This window comes from Anser anser (assembly GCF_964211835.1).
Source record: "Anser anser genome assembly, chromosome: 13".
Lineage (NCBI taxonomy): Eukaryota > Metazoa > Chordata > Aves > Anseriformes > Anatidae > Anser > Anser anser.
The window spans coordinates 8,518,336-8,532,676 of record NC_139734.1 but is presented as its reverse complement, the minus strand read 5'-3'; the positions used below and the strand labels follow the sequence as shown (position 1 = coordinate 8,532,676).

Sequence of the window (14,341 nt, the reverse complement as noted above, 5' to 3'; positions counted from 1 at the left end):
GAGAAGAGACTCACCTGCAAGCTGAAGCTGATTTAAAGCATGAAGCGCTAATTTGACCTTTTTCCACGGAATGCTTTACCTCTCTGTGCAGGGTCCTGTACTCTGCTGGCTGTACTCTGCGCGTCCTGCCCCAGCGGCAGGGACGGCTGGCTGTCTCCAAGCACACTGCTGCTTACGGCCAATGTGCTGTAAGCTCTAGGTGCCTGGGACGCTCTCAGAATTCAAGCAGTCAGGAACTTAATGGTCATTCACACTTTATTTTCTGCCTTCCACCATGATAATGTGGTACCCGAACTTTGTTCTGACAGGAGGGTCCGTATACACCGGTTTGTCCATGCTGCTCACAGGCAAGGCGAACGCGGCGTCCTGGAAGGGTCCCACCATGGAGCCTCTGGTCATCCAGCCCAAGTCTCCCTGGAAGAAGGAGCCACCAGGGTTAGGGAAGGGCTCTGCGTCTCGCCCTGCACCGCTTTTAGGGCCGGACGGGCCGAGGGGCCGCTCGGGGGACAGCCTTACCCCCTGCCTGGCCTTGTCCTCGCTGTACTGCGAGGCCACCTCGCTGAAGCGCACCCCGGCCTTGAGCTTCTCCATGGCCTCCATGGCCTTGCCGTGCTTCTCGCACAGGATGTGCCGCACCTGGGGGGGCAGAGGGGGCCGTGGCAGCCCGCTGGGAGCGGCACCGCGGGGGCCCCGGTGCCGCCGGTACCCACCTTAACGGAGCTGCCGCCGCCCTTCGGGCCCCGCGCCTTGCCCTCGCTGCCGCCGCCGCTCTCGCCGCCTGCCAACGCAGCGCCCTGAAGCCGGGACGGGCCTCGGGGAGCCGCTACCGGCCCCGGGCCCGCCGCCCCGCTCCTCGCCCGGCCCCGCTCCCCCGGCCCCGCTCACCCTTGCCGGCCTTGCCGCCGCCTTTCCCCTTCGGAGCCATGGCCGCCGCCGCCCCGCCCCGCGCCGCCGCCGTGAGGCCCCGGCCGGCCCCCGGGCCTGCCCCCAGCCCCCGGGCCCGCCTTTTTTTTTTTTTTTTCCCTCTATCTTTCCTTTCCTTCTTTCTTTCTTTTTTTTTTTTTTTTCTCTCTTTTTTTTTTTTTTCCTGAGTTTTTCAGCCTGCATCCTGATTACAGGCTCAATTCTGCAACCCCGCGAGAGGGAAGGGCGCAACGTGCAAGCAATGGGAGAGGGTGAAAAACACCACAACCGACAGCCAACAAACAAGCGCAAGGAGAGCGGGGCCTCCTTCCGAGTAAAATCCGGCGCAGGCTCTGGGCAGGGACCCGTGCTCCCTGGGCTGGCACGGATCGCCCCAGCCCTGCTGAAGCTGTGCCCTCAGCCCCCACCTCCCCAGTGCTGCCTGGCCCCAGCCGCATCGTTCTTCCCCCACACAGGGAGGCTGGGGCGTGCCAGAGCTGGCAGAAAGACACGAGGAAATAAAGCGCAAACTTCCCAAACACCCCGTTTCGGCAGCGGGCACTGTCTGGCCCTTTCTTGCTCCGAGGAAGACGAGGGCTGGTGCTTCTGCTTAGCCCTGCCTCCTGCCAGGCTGCCCCCAGCCCCTGGGTGTCACTGCCCCGCTGCCTCTCACCGCGGCCTGGTGAGGACTCACGGGGGGGGTCTGCGTGTGCCATGGGGATGGTGGCACTGTCGGCAGCATGGGGACAGCGCTGGGGTGGGAGCCCCTGCCGTGTGGGTGACCCCTGGGCGTGGGCAGGACGGTGGGAACCCCCCAGAGTAAGGCGGAGCACGTCCGCCTGTGTTTCTGCACCTGGCTGTGCGTGGCCCCCAGCGATGGAAGCTGCGGGTGTTTGCGGGAGGCGCAGCTCCACCCTGCTTCTGCAGGGTGCTTCTGTGCGATGCCAGAGGCAGGAAAGGAAATTTCTGGCATCCCCTCTGGGCAGCGATGCCCTGCTGCAGCCCCTTCCTTCTCACGTCCTCAGGACCAAGCGCTCCCCATGCCTCCAGTCACCTCACGTCCAGGAGATGCTTGTCCTGGGAGGCTGGTGGGGGCCCGTGTATGGTGTGGCTGGTGGAGCACGGCTCCTTGGGGGACGCAGTGGAGTGACCCTGGGGTCTGTGTTCACAGCAAGGGCTGGAGAGCTCTCAGAAATGGACCACTGTCAGGGACTTTCGAGGGGGTGGGTTTTGGCCTGAGGTCATTGCACGGGCTGCAGACACCGGGGCGCCCGCTCCCCATGCAGCAGGGAGGATGCTTTGGCTGACGAGAGGGAACAGTTTGTGGCTCTTCCAAAACAACCTCATTTCCAAACAGCCTCCTTACATCTTCCCAAAGTAAATCTCCGTGTTTCCAGCCGAACTCATACCCGGGACCTTTGCCTGGGAAACTAAAGGTACAACGTCAAATAAAAGAGAAAAAAACATCATCACCACTGTGCATTAGAAAAAGCCATTTAAAGTACCACATGCCGAGTGACCAAACAGTTTCAAGCTAGCTTTGCTGCGGGTGCTGGAGGGTGCTTGGGGCTGCTGTCCTACTCTGTTCCCGAGGAGCAGCAGGAGCTGCCAGCCCAGTGCCACAGGAGGTGCCGGGTCCCGGGGCCAGCTCAGCAGGGGACAGTCCCCGCTGCGGTGCTGCATGCCTGCCTCTTCCCTCCTGTGAGCAGCCCGCCTCCGCCGGGGACATGGGGGCCTCAGGTCCCAACACTGCCTCTCTGACGGCGGCTCTCCCATCGGAGAGGAACCAAAGAGGATTTGCCGAGGAAGAAATGAGAGCATGAGAGAAGCCCCAGCGAGACAGCCAGGACACCCCTTCTGCAGAGACCTGAGTGCCTAAAGCTACCGCTCGCAGCGAGGCTCCCTCCGCAGCCATCTCGAGCCCTTTGTGGCCAAGAAGGGTCTGTGCAAGGTTAGGGCTGGCTTTTGGGGCTGTTTGCACCATCCAGCTCAGGGGCAAACTCTGTCATGACCCTCCGAGCCAGCGGGTTTGTGGTCTTAAGCAGTTCAGCTGCAGATGGCCGGGTACCAGCACTGGTTTTACTGCTCTTCTTCTGGAGCAGGGCCTTAAAATCTTCATTCCTGCTGGAGGACTTCCCGGTGCTGACCACTGCTGCAGGGGACTCACTTGTTGGTGAGCCCGACGTCTTCACGGGTGAGTGGGAATTGGGCCGGCTGCCAAAGGTGTCACCAGGCTCCTTCCGCCCCAGAACCTTTCTCTTGGACCTAAGCAACAAAGAGTATAGTGGTGGGAGCAGCCCCAGGCAGGAGCTGCCACCGCTTTGGGATGTGGCGAGTTCCTGCAGCAATGGGAAGGGCAGCACTTAAGGGGTGCAGTGCATGGCACCAGCCCAGCCCTGCTGGGGCAGGAAGACAACCTGACCCGTCCATCGAAGGGTGGGTGATGTGCTGAGCTTTTGCTCATGTTGCAAATGCTGTCCTGGTAGACAGGCCCCAGTTTGCCCCAAAGCTGATAGATAAATGGTGGCCCAGCCTGGCCACAGGTCCTGTTCTGCAGGCTCTGCTGAATTCATCACAGGATGGTTTGGGTTGGAAGGGACACTTAGAGACCATCCTGTCCACCCCCCTGCCATGGGCACTGACATCTCTCACTAGATCAGGTTGCTCAAAAGCCCCATCCAACCCAACTTTGAACACAATGATGGGGCACCCACAACTTCTCTGGGCAGCCCGTTCCAGTGCCTCACCACCCTGACTGTGAAAAATTTCTTCCTTAGACCCTCAGAAGCGCACAAGGCAGCAACAGCCTCCCAAGGGCTTGTTCCTGAGCTTGAGCAGCAGCCCCAGCATAGAAAATTTCAGGCACCAGCGATGGGGACAGAACCACGTTGGCTCTGGAGGGGCCACTTGGGCGGCCGTGCCCACCACCGCATACCGGCCCTACCTGTGGATGACGGTGAAGAGATCCTCTGTGGTACGGGATGCCACAAAGACATCATCATCCTCCTCTGCGATGGAGTCGGCTGTCTTGTCGCTGGCAAAGCTCTTCTCCTCTGTGCCGGCCTCAGACAAGCTGCCTGTTTGCAGGGAGGAGAAGACAGCCATGAAACGCATGGGATGATGGGGAGGGACCCCCCTGCCCCTTCTCCCTGGGGTATAACATGGAGGACCAGGTAGACCCTCACCTTGCTCCGAAGGGGTCTCGCCAGCTTGTGCTGTGCCCGGGACCTCCGTGGGCATTGGGTCATCAGTGTCAGGGTGGCAGCAGCTGGGCTCGGTGTCCAGCGTGATGATGGGGCTGGGGGTGGGTGCCGGGTCCCCCGCACCTCCTCCCTGCTGCACCGGGGCTGGGGCGAGCGGCAGGTAGAGTACGCTGGGTTTCTTGGGCACCGGCGGTGGCACCTTGGCCTTCCTCCGCTCCCCCTCCGGCCGCGGCTCATCCTCCAGGCTGCCCTGTGAGAGCCGCCGGGGCTCCCCTGGGCCCCTCCTCGGCTCCCCTTTTCGCAGCGCTGCCAAGCCGTCCTTGGTAGCAATGCTTGGTGGGGACGTAGGGGACAGGGGGCCCTCTTCCCGCAGGGCCGGGGGCTTGGGCAGGATGCTGGGGGGCCGCTTGGCCAGTGGCGGCTTCTCCGCCACCGGTGGCTTCACCTTCCTCTCCGGGCCCGGGCAGGGGACGCGTGGTGGATCCTCGGCATGCTCCAGGCCATCGACATTGTCCTCGGGCTCGGAGCGGCTGATGGAGCGCAGGCGGACGGAGCGCAGGTCGGATTGGGTGACCACGGGCATGATGGGCTGGATGGGGCTGGTCTTCTGGGCCAGCTTGGTGCCGAAGGTGGAGTCGGAGTGGTGCCGGCTGACCTTCGTCTTCCCCTTCAGGGAGATCTTCAGCCCCGAGAGGTCAAGGTGGGCAGGTGGTGTGAGAGGGAGGTCGAAGGACAGCCTAGACTTGGGGCTCCTCTCCATGGGGGATGTGGGTGGCAGTGAAGACTTCCTCTCAGGGACCAGTGGCCTCACCCGCACCTGGTGTGGGGAGTGCCCGAGGATGGCCGACGTGGGGACGGTAGGGGTGGGGGTCTCCGACTGGCTGGAGTACCCGCTGGACGGGGACATCAGCCCCGTGGGCCTGCCCGGGGAGGAGGTTTTGAGGTCAGCCTCTGCCGAGAGCTGGGAGGGTGTTGTGGCTCTGGAGATGGAGGGGGACGTGAGGGACTCAGAGCTGCCCCGTGCCTTGACACACTCAACGGCTGTGGTCCCCGTGGCCGTGCTTGAGCCGGAGAGGGACCGGTAGGGATCGCCGGTCTTCCAGTCTGCCAGATACCACTGGTGGGGGGCGGCCGGGCCGTCGGGCTCCCTGCCCTGGGGGTCCGCGTGCACCAGCCGGTGGCTGGGGGGGTCCAGCGGGATGCACAGGCTCTTGGGTCTTTGATCCCTGGGCAGCCCCAGGGCAGCAGGGCCATCCTGCCCATCTTTGATCAGCGAGACGCTGCGGGTGGGCGGCGAGGGCTTCTTCTTGGCCTTCTTGAGGGAGATGCTCTTGGAGCGCCGCCGCCGCTGGCCATCCGGCTCTGGCCCCAGAGAGATGTTGTCGGTGCTGGTACTGCCTTCGGAGCCGGCGCTGGGGTAGCCCAGGGCGCAGTTGGTGCTGCTGCGCCGGGCCTCGGCGTAGGCGATGTCCACGGAGCAGAGGGACCCCGAGTCGGTGGGCACCGACAGTGACCGCTCGCGGAAGCGGCACCCTGCCCGCTCCACCCCGAGGCGTGTCGGCTCCGACACCGGCTCCGGCTCCTCTTTGCTTGTCGGCGAGAAGTTCACCCTGGCCTCTCGTCCATCACACCTCCGGAGGCCCCCGGAGCCCGGGGGGGACTCGGGCACCGCAGCAGTGAAGGATCCGGGCCCGGCGCTCCCCACACGCTCCTCCTGGGCGATGAAGAAGGAGGCCGCCCGGTCGGTGCCAGCGGGTGAGCCCATGCCGGAGCTGCCCGGTGAGGCGCCCTGGCCAGCAGTGGGGCTGGGGGGGCCGGCGTAGCTGAAGGAGCTGGCGCCCCAGGGTGAGGGAAAGGGGGTGCCCTGAGGCCCGTTGCAGGTGCCGGGGGTGGCCACGTTGTCCATGGGGGTGGAGGGTGGGCAGCAGCGTGCCTGCAGCGTCCCCCCGAGGTCGCTGAAGGTCTTCCTCAGTGGGGCAGAGAGCGGCTGGCGGGGGCTTATCTCCTGGGCGGGCTTCCCCCCGCTTGCGGGCTCGAAGCTGCAGGACAGGGACTCGGTGATGGGCGGGCGTGTGGTGGTCGCAGGGCCGTTGGCGCTGCCTGCGAGGACAGACATGGGGTGAGCGGGGGCTGGCAGCACCCCGGGCATTGCCCCGCAGGCGGTCGGTGGCACCATCCTGCCCCACCGCCCGTCTCTGGGGCTGTATCCCTGCCCATGCCTGAAACGCACCCCAGCTGACTGCAAGGGAAGGGTTGACAACAGATGTTCTCCTACCTCCCCCTACTGGGGTGGCCACATCCCAGCTGGGGACAGTCTCAGCCCGCGTTAACCCTTCTGCTGGGATCTGGCGGCTGGGATGTGCCGTAAGTGCGTGGACAGCTCACCAGGGTAGGAGTCTCCATGTGTGGGGACACTGACAGGGACCAGGAAGAGCATCACCACCCAGGCCAGGGAGGGACAGGATGGCTCCCAGTCCCACCTCATCTCAGAATAACCTGGTGGGAAGGGACCTGGGGACCTGGGCCCAGCCAGACCACGACAACCGGCATCCAGTTGAGCTCTGGCCATCTCCACAGGACGAACCATGACACCTTGCTGGGCTCCTGACCCAGTGGTTGACCACTGACAGGGAAATCCCTTCCACCTACTCCGTGAGAATTCCCCTTGGTGCCATGGTTTCTCCTCCTGTCCCCACATACCTCTGAGCAGAACCTGGCTCTGATTTCTCTGCACCTTCCCTGGCACGACAAGGTCCCCGAGCCAGTCTGGATTCTGTGCTGATGGGGTCAAACACTGTTCTGTGGCTATGCTGGGGGTGCCATAAGCACGCTCAGCCACACCAGCACCCTCATCACACCATTGTGGGTCTGCCCGCAGCTGGCGAGGACAGGCATGGGGTCAGGCTGGAGCTGTGGAGCTGAGCCACCACTAGGAGAAATCTCAGTAGACTTTGCTCCCCATAACCATGCTGAACCCCAACGTGGGGTCTGGGGGGTGTCCCCTATCATGACCCAGCTTTGGTGCCAGGCCAGTGTCACCAGCATGCCCAGGACCTCAGCTCCCCTGGAGGGTGCAGAGCCTCTGTGGTGGCCTTTACATCCCCATGGCCGGGGCGTCCCAGCCCCCTGGTGCGCCTTTGCCCATCCTCAGGGAGGCGCCGGTGGGTGCCAGCCAGGCCCGGGCACTCCTGGGGCAAGAAAGGGGCTGCGCGGTTCTTGCTGTCACCTTGGTCTCGCAGGGACATGTTAGGGAATCCGATAATGGTCCGTCTACGCCGCAGGGTGGACTTGGGGTTCATCGCGGTCTCTGTGTTAAACAGGGAGTGACGAGCACTCGCGTGCCTAGCAAAGTGCTGCCCTGTAGCCAAAACAAACACGCTGTGTACACAGCCCAGCGCCATCGCTGCGACCGGCAGGACACGGCCACCGCGGCCACCACGGGTGTCCCCTGGCTTGCTGGTGGGCGGGGGGGGGGGATGAAGGAGCACGGTGAGCCACGCGGTGCGAGCTGCGGTGGGGATGGAGGCACGGTGGGGATGGTGGTGCCAGCTGGTGGGAACACGGAGATGCTGCGGATGGGGGTGGGATGCACGGAGAGCGGCGGAGACGGGCCCCGCTCTGAGCAACGGGCTCTGGTTGGTGCTGGTGAGGTGGGACCCCGCGCCGCTGCGCCTCGTCACTGATGGGACCGGGCTGCTGGGACACACTGGGGACACGGGCATGGGTAACAGAAGGGTGTGAGTAACAGCAGGGGTGTCTGCACGTCTCTGCATCACGGAGGGAAAGGGCAGGATGACATCTTTTGCTTTCATGGGGTGCCTCTCGCTCGGCTGCTGGCCCCAGGGCTTTGACGTGCCCATGGGATGTCTGCAAGGGCCGGGCAGCTCTGCGCTGCTGGGAGCTGCAGCCCCACGAGGACAGACAGATGGACGGATGGACAGACGGAGCGTGGTGCGAGCCAAGGTGACAACAGAACCGGCTGGTGGGGCAGCGTGGCAGAAACGAGAGACCGGATGGCAGCGTGGCTGGTGGATCGGATGCACAAAGTTGCAGATGGCAGGAGAGATGGCAGGGAATGACACACACGAGCGTGGCACTGCTGTCCCCTATGGTCCGCACGGGGCCGGCAGGGACACGGGCTTGCAGCCCCAGCGTGCCCTCCCACCACCCTGCATCCCCCTGGGAGCAGCCTTCCCCGGGTCCCGGCCCCGCTGCCCTACCCGAGACATTGATGGGGACAACGTTGGTCTGGATGGAACAGGACTGGTGCCACTGCTTCTCCTCCACGGTGGGCAGGGGGAAGGCCCTGGGCCAGGCTGTCTGCTTGTCGGGGGTGGTGGGGAGGCTCAGGGAGGCGTCGGGTGGCCTCACGCCCAGCGCGGTGGCACCGCTGCTCTCCTCGTCGTTGGCTCGCCGGCTTGGGGGCTGCAGGGAAAGGCACGTGTCCGGCCAAACCCACCCCGGGGGATGTGGGGGGGACAGAAAGGGCCACCTCTGGTCCTGCTGTCCCATCAGCCGTGCCAACCCATTTTCTCCACCCGATGCTGGGGCTGTACCGCCCTGCCCCGCTGCCCCACCGAATGCTTGGGCACGAGGCTCCTTGCACAGCAGGGCCCCAGGACTCACCATAAGCACAAACTCGAGGCGCTTGGAGGGCGGGGGACGGGGCGAGGGCTCCGGGGGGGTGCCGGGGGACGGGTGGCCGGCGGCGCGGAAGGTCTGCCCGGTCACCCTGCTCTCGTACTGCTCCTCATACTCCTCTGCAAGGGAAACGGCAGGACCCTGCTCCAGCTGCCAGCTCGGTGGCAGGAGGAGCACAAAGGCGTCTGTCCCCGGGCTGTCTGTCTGTCTGTCCCTGCTCAGCACGGGTGGCTCAGGATGCAGGGAAGGGGACCGTGCCCGTGCTGCCAGCAGATCCTGTGGAGCAGGGCCAGGGCTGAGAAAGCACCAGCTCTCAGGGGGCAGCAAGCCCGGCTGGGGATGGCAAGCAGGGAACTGAGCATCTCCCGCCCTGTAACTGTTGAGCTAATTACTGCTGGTCGTTATGGCCTCGCACGGAAACCAGGTCTGCTCGGGCTGGCTTAATGAGATTACAAGTTGGGCGAAGGCCAGGCTGCTGATCTAATCGATGCCTGTAAAGCATCTGATCTGAGGCTGCATGACGTCGCGATGAAGAAACTGGAAGGAAACAAGATCAACAGCCACGCTGATTCGATTAAACGGCTTGGCAGCCCCGGCCCCCTCCTCGCGGGCAGGAACGCGCCGCGGGGCTGGCGGGTGCTCGGCAGCCCCAGGTGCCACTTCTTGGCCACGGTCACTGATGGCTTCAGCAGGGACCTGGGAGAGGACCAGTGCGGAGGACGGGCTGCTGGAGGCTGGGACCTCCTGGGGACCTGGCTTTTGCAGCTTGGCGAGGACAAAGGAGTGGCTTGGACAAGTGCATGTGGGGAGATGGCCTCGCTGCAGCACACCCAGAGCCGTGCCCGTCCCTGCCACCCCGGACCGCCTCGCCCCACTACCTTGCAGCAAGCTCTGGAGGTTGAGCTGAGCCTCCTGGTGCAGCTGCTCCATGCCCGGCGGGCGGCCGGCAGCCAGGAAGACGTTCACGGGCTGCTGCCATGACAGCTTGGTGTGGGCGGCTTTCTTGCTCGCAAGGTCCAGGTTAGAGGTGGCTGCGAGCAGGAGGGAGCAGAATGAGAGGGAGGCAGGCGGCCAGCTTTCCCGCGAGTGCTGCTGCGGGTTCGGGGCTGATGCTGAGCCAGCACAGTGTGCTCATCCTGCCTGCCTGTCCCTCCAGGAACACAGGGACGGGGACGTGTCTGTGTCACGCCCCAGCAAAGCCACCCCCGCAGGCTGCAGGAGCAGAGCCCATCGCCACCGCTGCTGCTGCTGCAGGCACCGGACACGCTCCTGTGGGCGGACGGAGACAGCCAAGCCAGGAGCAGGGTGAAATTGGGGAAGGAAGAAATCACCCTGTCACCCCGGGTGATTGCACAGCTGCTCTTGGGTGCAGGAAAGGCAGCGCACAGCGGTGAAGCAACCTCCTTGCTGCAGAAGAGCAGAAATTGCAGCCTAAAAGGAGGGTGCAAATGGACACGGCACCTTTTCGTCACGCTCACTTCATCCACCAGCTCCAGAAGAGGGGATGCATTGCCCAGCATAACTCACATTTAGCAGGGAAGGGTGGCGAGCCAGCAGAGGATGAGGGCTTTCTGATGGCACCGGGGTCCAGGCAGGCTCTGTGTGCACACCCATTCCTATTTCCTGCGTGGCAAACACTTCCCCTCGCCCCTGCACCGCGGGTGCCTGTCCCCAGCGAGCGCGTCAGCGCCTCCGGCCGCAGCACCCGCTTCGTGCCAGACCCCACCCAAGCAGGCAGAGGAAGCAAACGGGGTGGGTTTGGTGAAAGGGGACTGCACCGCAACGGGTCGTGGCTGCCCAGCACCTCCCTGCACCGGCATGCTGCTGGGGCCCCCTCTTCCCACACTACTTGAGCCTGCCATGGCCACCTGGGCCACTGTGGCCCCAATCCACCTTGCCCCAAGCATCGCCCGTGCTGCCCACCCTGCCCCCAGCTCCAGCAGAGCCGAGCGGCACAGCCTGCACAACACCCAGCATCCAAAAGCAACGTGCCTGGTCCCTAGCCTAGTTACTTTTATAATTTGTGTTACCATAACGACGTGCCTTAACACAAGCCCTGTTTTTTTTTTCCTTTCCTTTAAATAATTTGACTTGTTTCCATATCAACCAAGAGGTGTCGGGGCGTGCGCGTGTAAATCACACCAAGGCTTCGTCGGCTGCAAAAGCCCCGTCCCAGAGGGCGCGCACAGGGCAGTGCTGTGCCCAGAGCAGCCCAGCAGCCGGGGATGAAATTTCCCCTGCTGCGGGTGAGTGCAGCCCCATTTTTTCGAGCAGGAGCACGGCTTCTCCTCCTCTTGCCTCCTAGCTTGGTGCCCAGAGACGCAATGCCCGGGCAGGACGGAGGTCTGGGCAGAGGTGACGGACGGCACAAGGAGCACAGGCCATGCACGGAGCAGGCTCTGGGCATCCTGCTTCCCCCCTACCCCGCAGACCCCGCAGCCGCTATGCAGGAAATGAGGGACGCCCCAAACCACAGCCCCCCCTCCCTCCTCTTCCCTCCTGCCCCGAGCAGGGGACCTTACCTCCACCCCGGCACCCTCGGCACCCCCAGGCGCCCACCCCGCCGGCTGCAACCCGGCGGGCAAACGGCAGCACCGAAACTCGGGGCCGCCCTTGAGCAAAGCGGAAGCATGCCTGGGCAGCCGGCGGGGGGGCCCTGCAGCCGTCCCCCAGGGCAGGGCTCCAGCACCGTGACACCCTGCCTGCGCCAGAAAGCCGCCCCCACCCCCCGGCCACCCCAGCACCCTGTGGTGCCATGAGGGGCTGCGCTGTGCGCACACGGCTCAGGGCTGCGTGCAGGAGCCAGTGTAATGCCCTGGCGCTTCGGCGTTTGCTCCCCGGGTGCAGGTGCTCAGAGGGTTTTTTTGGGTGGGGGGGGCATCATGCGGTGGCTCTGCAACGTGGCGCGCGGAGCCGGCAGCGTGGCCCTGCTGTGCTCCCAAGGGCCTGGCTGTTTTTGGAAGGGAGAGCACAGCCGGGCTCCTGGCTCCATCGCGCATCCCCCAGCACTTCTGACACAAGCCTCACCGGCGGGGGGTCACCTCGCAGGAGCCAGGATGTCTCCTGGGGGATCGTCCTGCTCACAGACAGCTCTGCCCCTCGCCCCAGGGCCGGGCAGCGTCTGCGTGCAGGGCTAAGCAGTGGCTCTGCGACCTTGGTGACAGTTTGCAGAGTGTGAGTGAGTGTTCAGGCTTGGGCGAGGGTGGTGCCTGTGGTGGCATCAGGTCCAGGACTCAAGCTAAGGGGATTTTGCTCCTGCTTTAGGACCAGAGTGAAGCTCGAGCCAAGGTCTGGCCCCTCCTAGGACTGCCAGCTGCAGAGCACAGCCTATGTGCTCACTCCGCGCATCTCCTGAGCCACCCCCGCTCCACGCCAGCACCCACATTTACCTACTGCCCAGGCATCCCGAATCCACAGCGAGATATTCGACAGAGCCATCAGGAGCTGTCTGATTCAGGCCGAAGCTACCGTAAGATGATGTCTCCTGCCGGAAACCACAAGGCCAAACTTTTCCTTCTCAAGCGCGCCCCAGGCCAGCGGGCAGCACCGGCAGCGCAGCCCGTGCCGCCCGGCTCCTCGCTGCCGCCGCGGAGGTACCGCGGGAGCGATGCGACGGCAGCGGCAGGCGGTGCACCATCAGCAGGGCAGCCATGGCAACGGGCATCGGCACAGCGGCATGCCAGCTGCCGCCAGCCCGAGCGCGCCGGAGGATGAAGGCTGCGAACTTCGAGGCCGCGATCGATCCCGACCAGCAACCCAAATGCCGCCGGCTGGAACCGGCGCGCCGCAGCGCCGGCGACGTTATGGCACCGGCTTCGAGCGAGCGCCCCGACCTGCTGCCGGCACGGCGAGCGCTCTCTCCCGGCGCGTGCGGCCCGATGACAGTCCCCGTGGTCTGGAGCCAAAGCGCACGCTGCTCTGCGACGAGCGGAGAGGAAGAGAAAATAGCAAACAGCAGGAGCTGGCAGCCGCCGCGGAAAGCGCCTCCTGTCCCAAGCTCACCCCATGCTGAACTCGGAGCCACTGGTCCAGCTGCCCCGCTGAGACACGGAGCAGCATCCGTGCGTGCCGCAGCCCCAGGCGTGGACGGCCGCCCAGGCCCAAACGATGTCCCCAAATTGAGAGCAACGTCCCGCTGAGAACCCCACGCCCCGTGCTAGGAGAGGGCGACGAGTGCCAGGCAGACCTTGCCACAGGCGCTTGCTGCGCGCGGGATGGAGCGTGCCCGAGACATGAAACATCCACGCAGATGTTTTGCCAGCTGCTGGCTGAGGCCAGGGCTCCAGGCTCCTGAGCCGGGTGCCCGTGCCGGGACCCCAGCACACTATGTCAGCCCCTCCTGTGGCACTGCACGGCACCTGGTGGGGCTGTGACATTAAATAATCACACCAGCCTGCTACAGCAAATTTGCCTGAGGCTCCAGGCTCTTCTTATTCTCCCCGTTTCACATGCAATCAGCTGATTTTTGTACTGACAGGAGATAACAGCACTGCAGAAGCTGTTGGAAGGGGTGGGTGGGTTTGGCAGCTGTGAGGGTCACTCAGCTCACAGAAGGAAGGTTGGATTGCAGGAGAGGTTTCTGTGAAAAGCACCAGCAGCCAAACAGTTAACGCCACCGTCCGTCAGTAGGGCTCAGAGTTAACACCACGCTAGGGCAGTCCGCCTGCCCAGCCCTGTGGTGAGATCAGACAAAACAGATAAAAGCCCTGTTTCTCCAGCTGGATCCCAAGCGGTCCATGCCTTGTGTGGGGCGAGGGCGGAGGGGACACGTGTGCTCCCCGTGCGTGGTGCCAGCCGGACGCCGGTGGCCCCGCTGGGGTCCTCCTGCCAGCTCGGTCCCCGGCTCAGTGTCTGTGGGGGCACGCAGGGCCACCGTGCCGCTTTGGGAGCAGTCACCACAGCAACCAGCGCGCTGTCACTCGTGCAGTGACAGCGGGGACGTTGGGAACGGTGGCAGGGAAGCGAGCGAGCCCGCAACACTGCTGGTTTTTGTGGCTGCCTGTGAGCGGGAGCCAGCCAGGTGCATGGCTCCGGAGGCAGGGAGCCCGGCCACCCGGTCCTGCGGCCGCCCCGCGCCGTGCCCGTGGCTCTCCCGGGGAGGCTGCGGTCCCGCGCTGGGAGCGGGCGCTTCCAGGAAAGCGCCGTTTCCCCTGTGCCCTGCTGGTTTTGCACTCCGCGGGGCCAGGACAATGCGAGGAAGTTGCCTGAGAGGGGAACGTGGCCAGGCCCCGGGACAAAGGGGCCCGAGATGTGAAATCAGCCGCAGCAGGAGCAACAGCGAGGGCGGCGAGGCTCCTGGCCGCTGCACCCTCAGCGTGGCCCCACAGCCCGTGCCGGGGGGGATCTGCACCGCTGTGGCTTCGTCAGAGCGAGGACAGCCCAGATGGGCTGGGGAGCAGTAGGGAGGGCTTAAAAGAGAAGGGGACACATCGCAGCCAAGGCCACGCTGGGATAGCGGGGACAAGATCTGCAGCATTGGGCAGCACTGACCCCATCTGTGCCTATTGCACGGCCTCTGAAGACGAGAGCCTCCACGTCCCTGTTCCCCGACCGGGCACCCCAAATCCCTGCAAGCGCTGCTGCCCTCCTGCCTT

At 64.5% G+C, this 14,341-nt stretch overlaps 2 protein-coding genes across 12 annotated transcripts in view; both read right to left on the bottom strand.

Annotated features, from left to right (window-relative positions):
• Positions 1-241: 241 nt before the first annotated feature.
• PIN4 (peptidylprolyl cis/trans isomerase, NIMA-interacting 4) lies at positions 242-975 on the bottom strand. Its single transcript, XM_083797483.1, has 4 exons — positions 886-975; positions 711-778; positions 517-636; positions 242-414 (listed from the first exon to the last, which is right to left on the bottom strand). Exons 1-4 carry the CDS (start codon positions 923-925, stop codon positions 256-258), a joined length of 387 nt encoding a protein of 128 aa, XP_083653609.1. The 5' UTR covers positions 926-975; the 3' UTR covers positions 242-255.
• Positions 976-2,381: 1,406 nt separating this feature from the next.
• Positions 2,382-14,341, bottom strand: part of NHSL2 (NHS like 2) — a 30,046-nt gene continuing 18,086 nt past the window's right edge. For 6 of the 11 annotated variants that reach the window (XM_083797474.1, XM_083797469.1, XM_083797468.1 and 3 more), the window contains 7 exons: positions 9,626-9,778; positions 8,733-8,866; positions 8,327-8,531; positions 7,333-7,464; positions 4,089-6,206; positions 3,848-3,980; positions 2,382-3,168 (listed from right to left, as the gene is read on the bottom strand). In XM_083797474.1, coding sequence (XP_083653600.1) covers positions 2,856-3,168; positions 3,848-3,980; positions 4,089-6,206; positions 7,333-7,464; positions 8,327-8,531; positions 8,733-8,866; positions 9,626-9,778 — 3,188 coding nt within the window. In that variant the 3' untranslated portion in view covers positions 2,382-2,855. Of the gene's footprint in view, positions 3,169-3,847; positions 3,981-4,088; positions 6,207-7,332; positions 7,465-8,326; positions 8,532-8,732; positions 8,867-9,625; positions 9,779-11,269; positions 14,338-14,341 lie in introns of those variants that run through there. The other 5 variants (XM_083797470.1, XM_083797473.1, XM_083797475.1 and 2 more) reach the window with 4 other exon arrangements.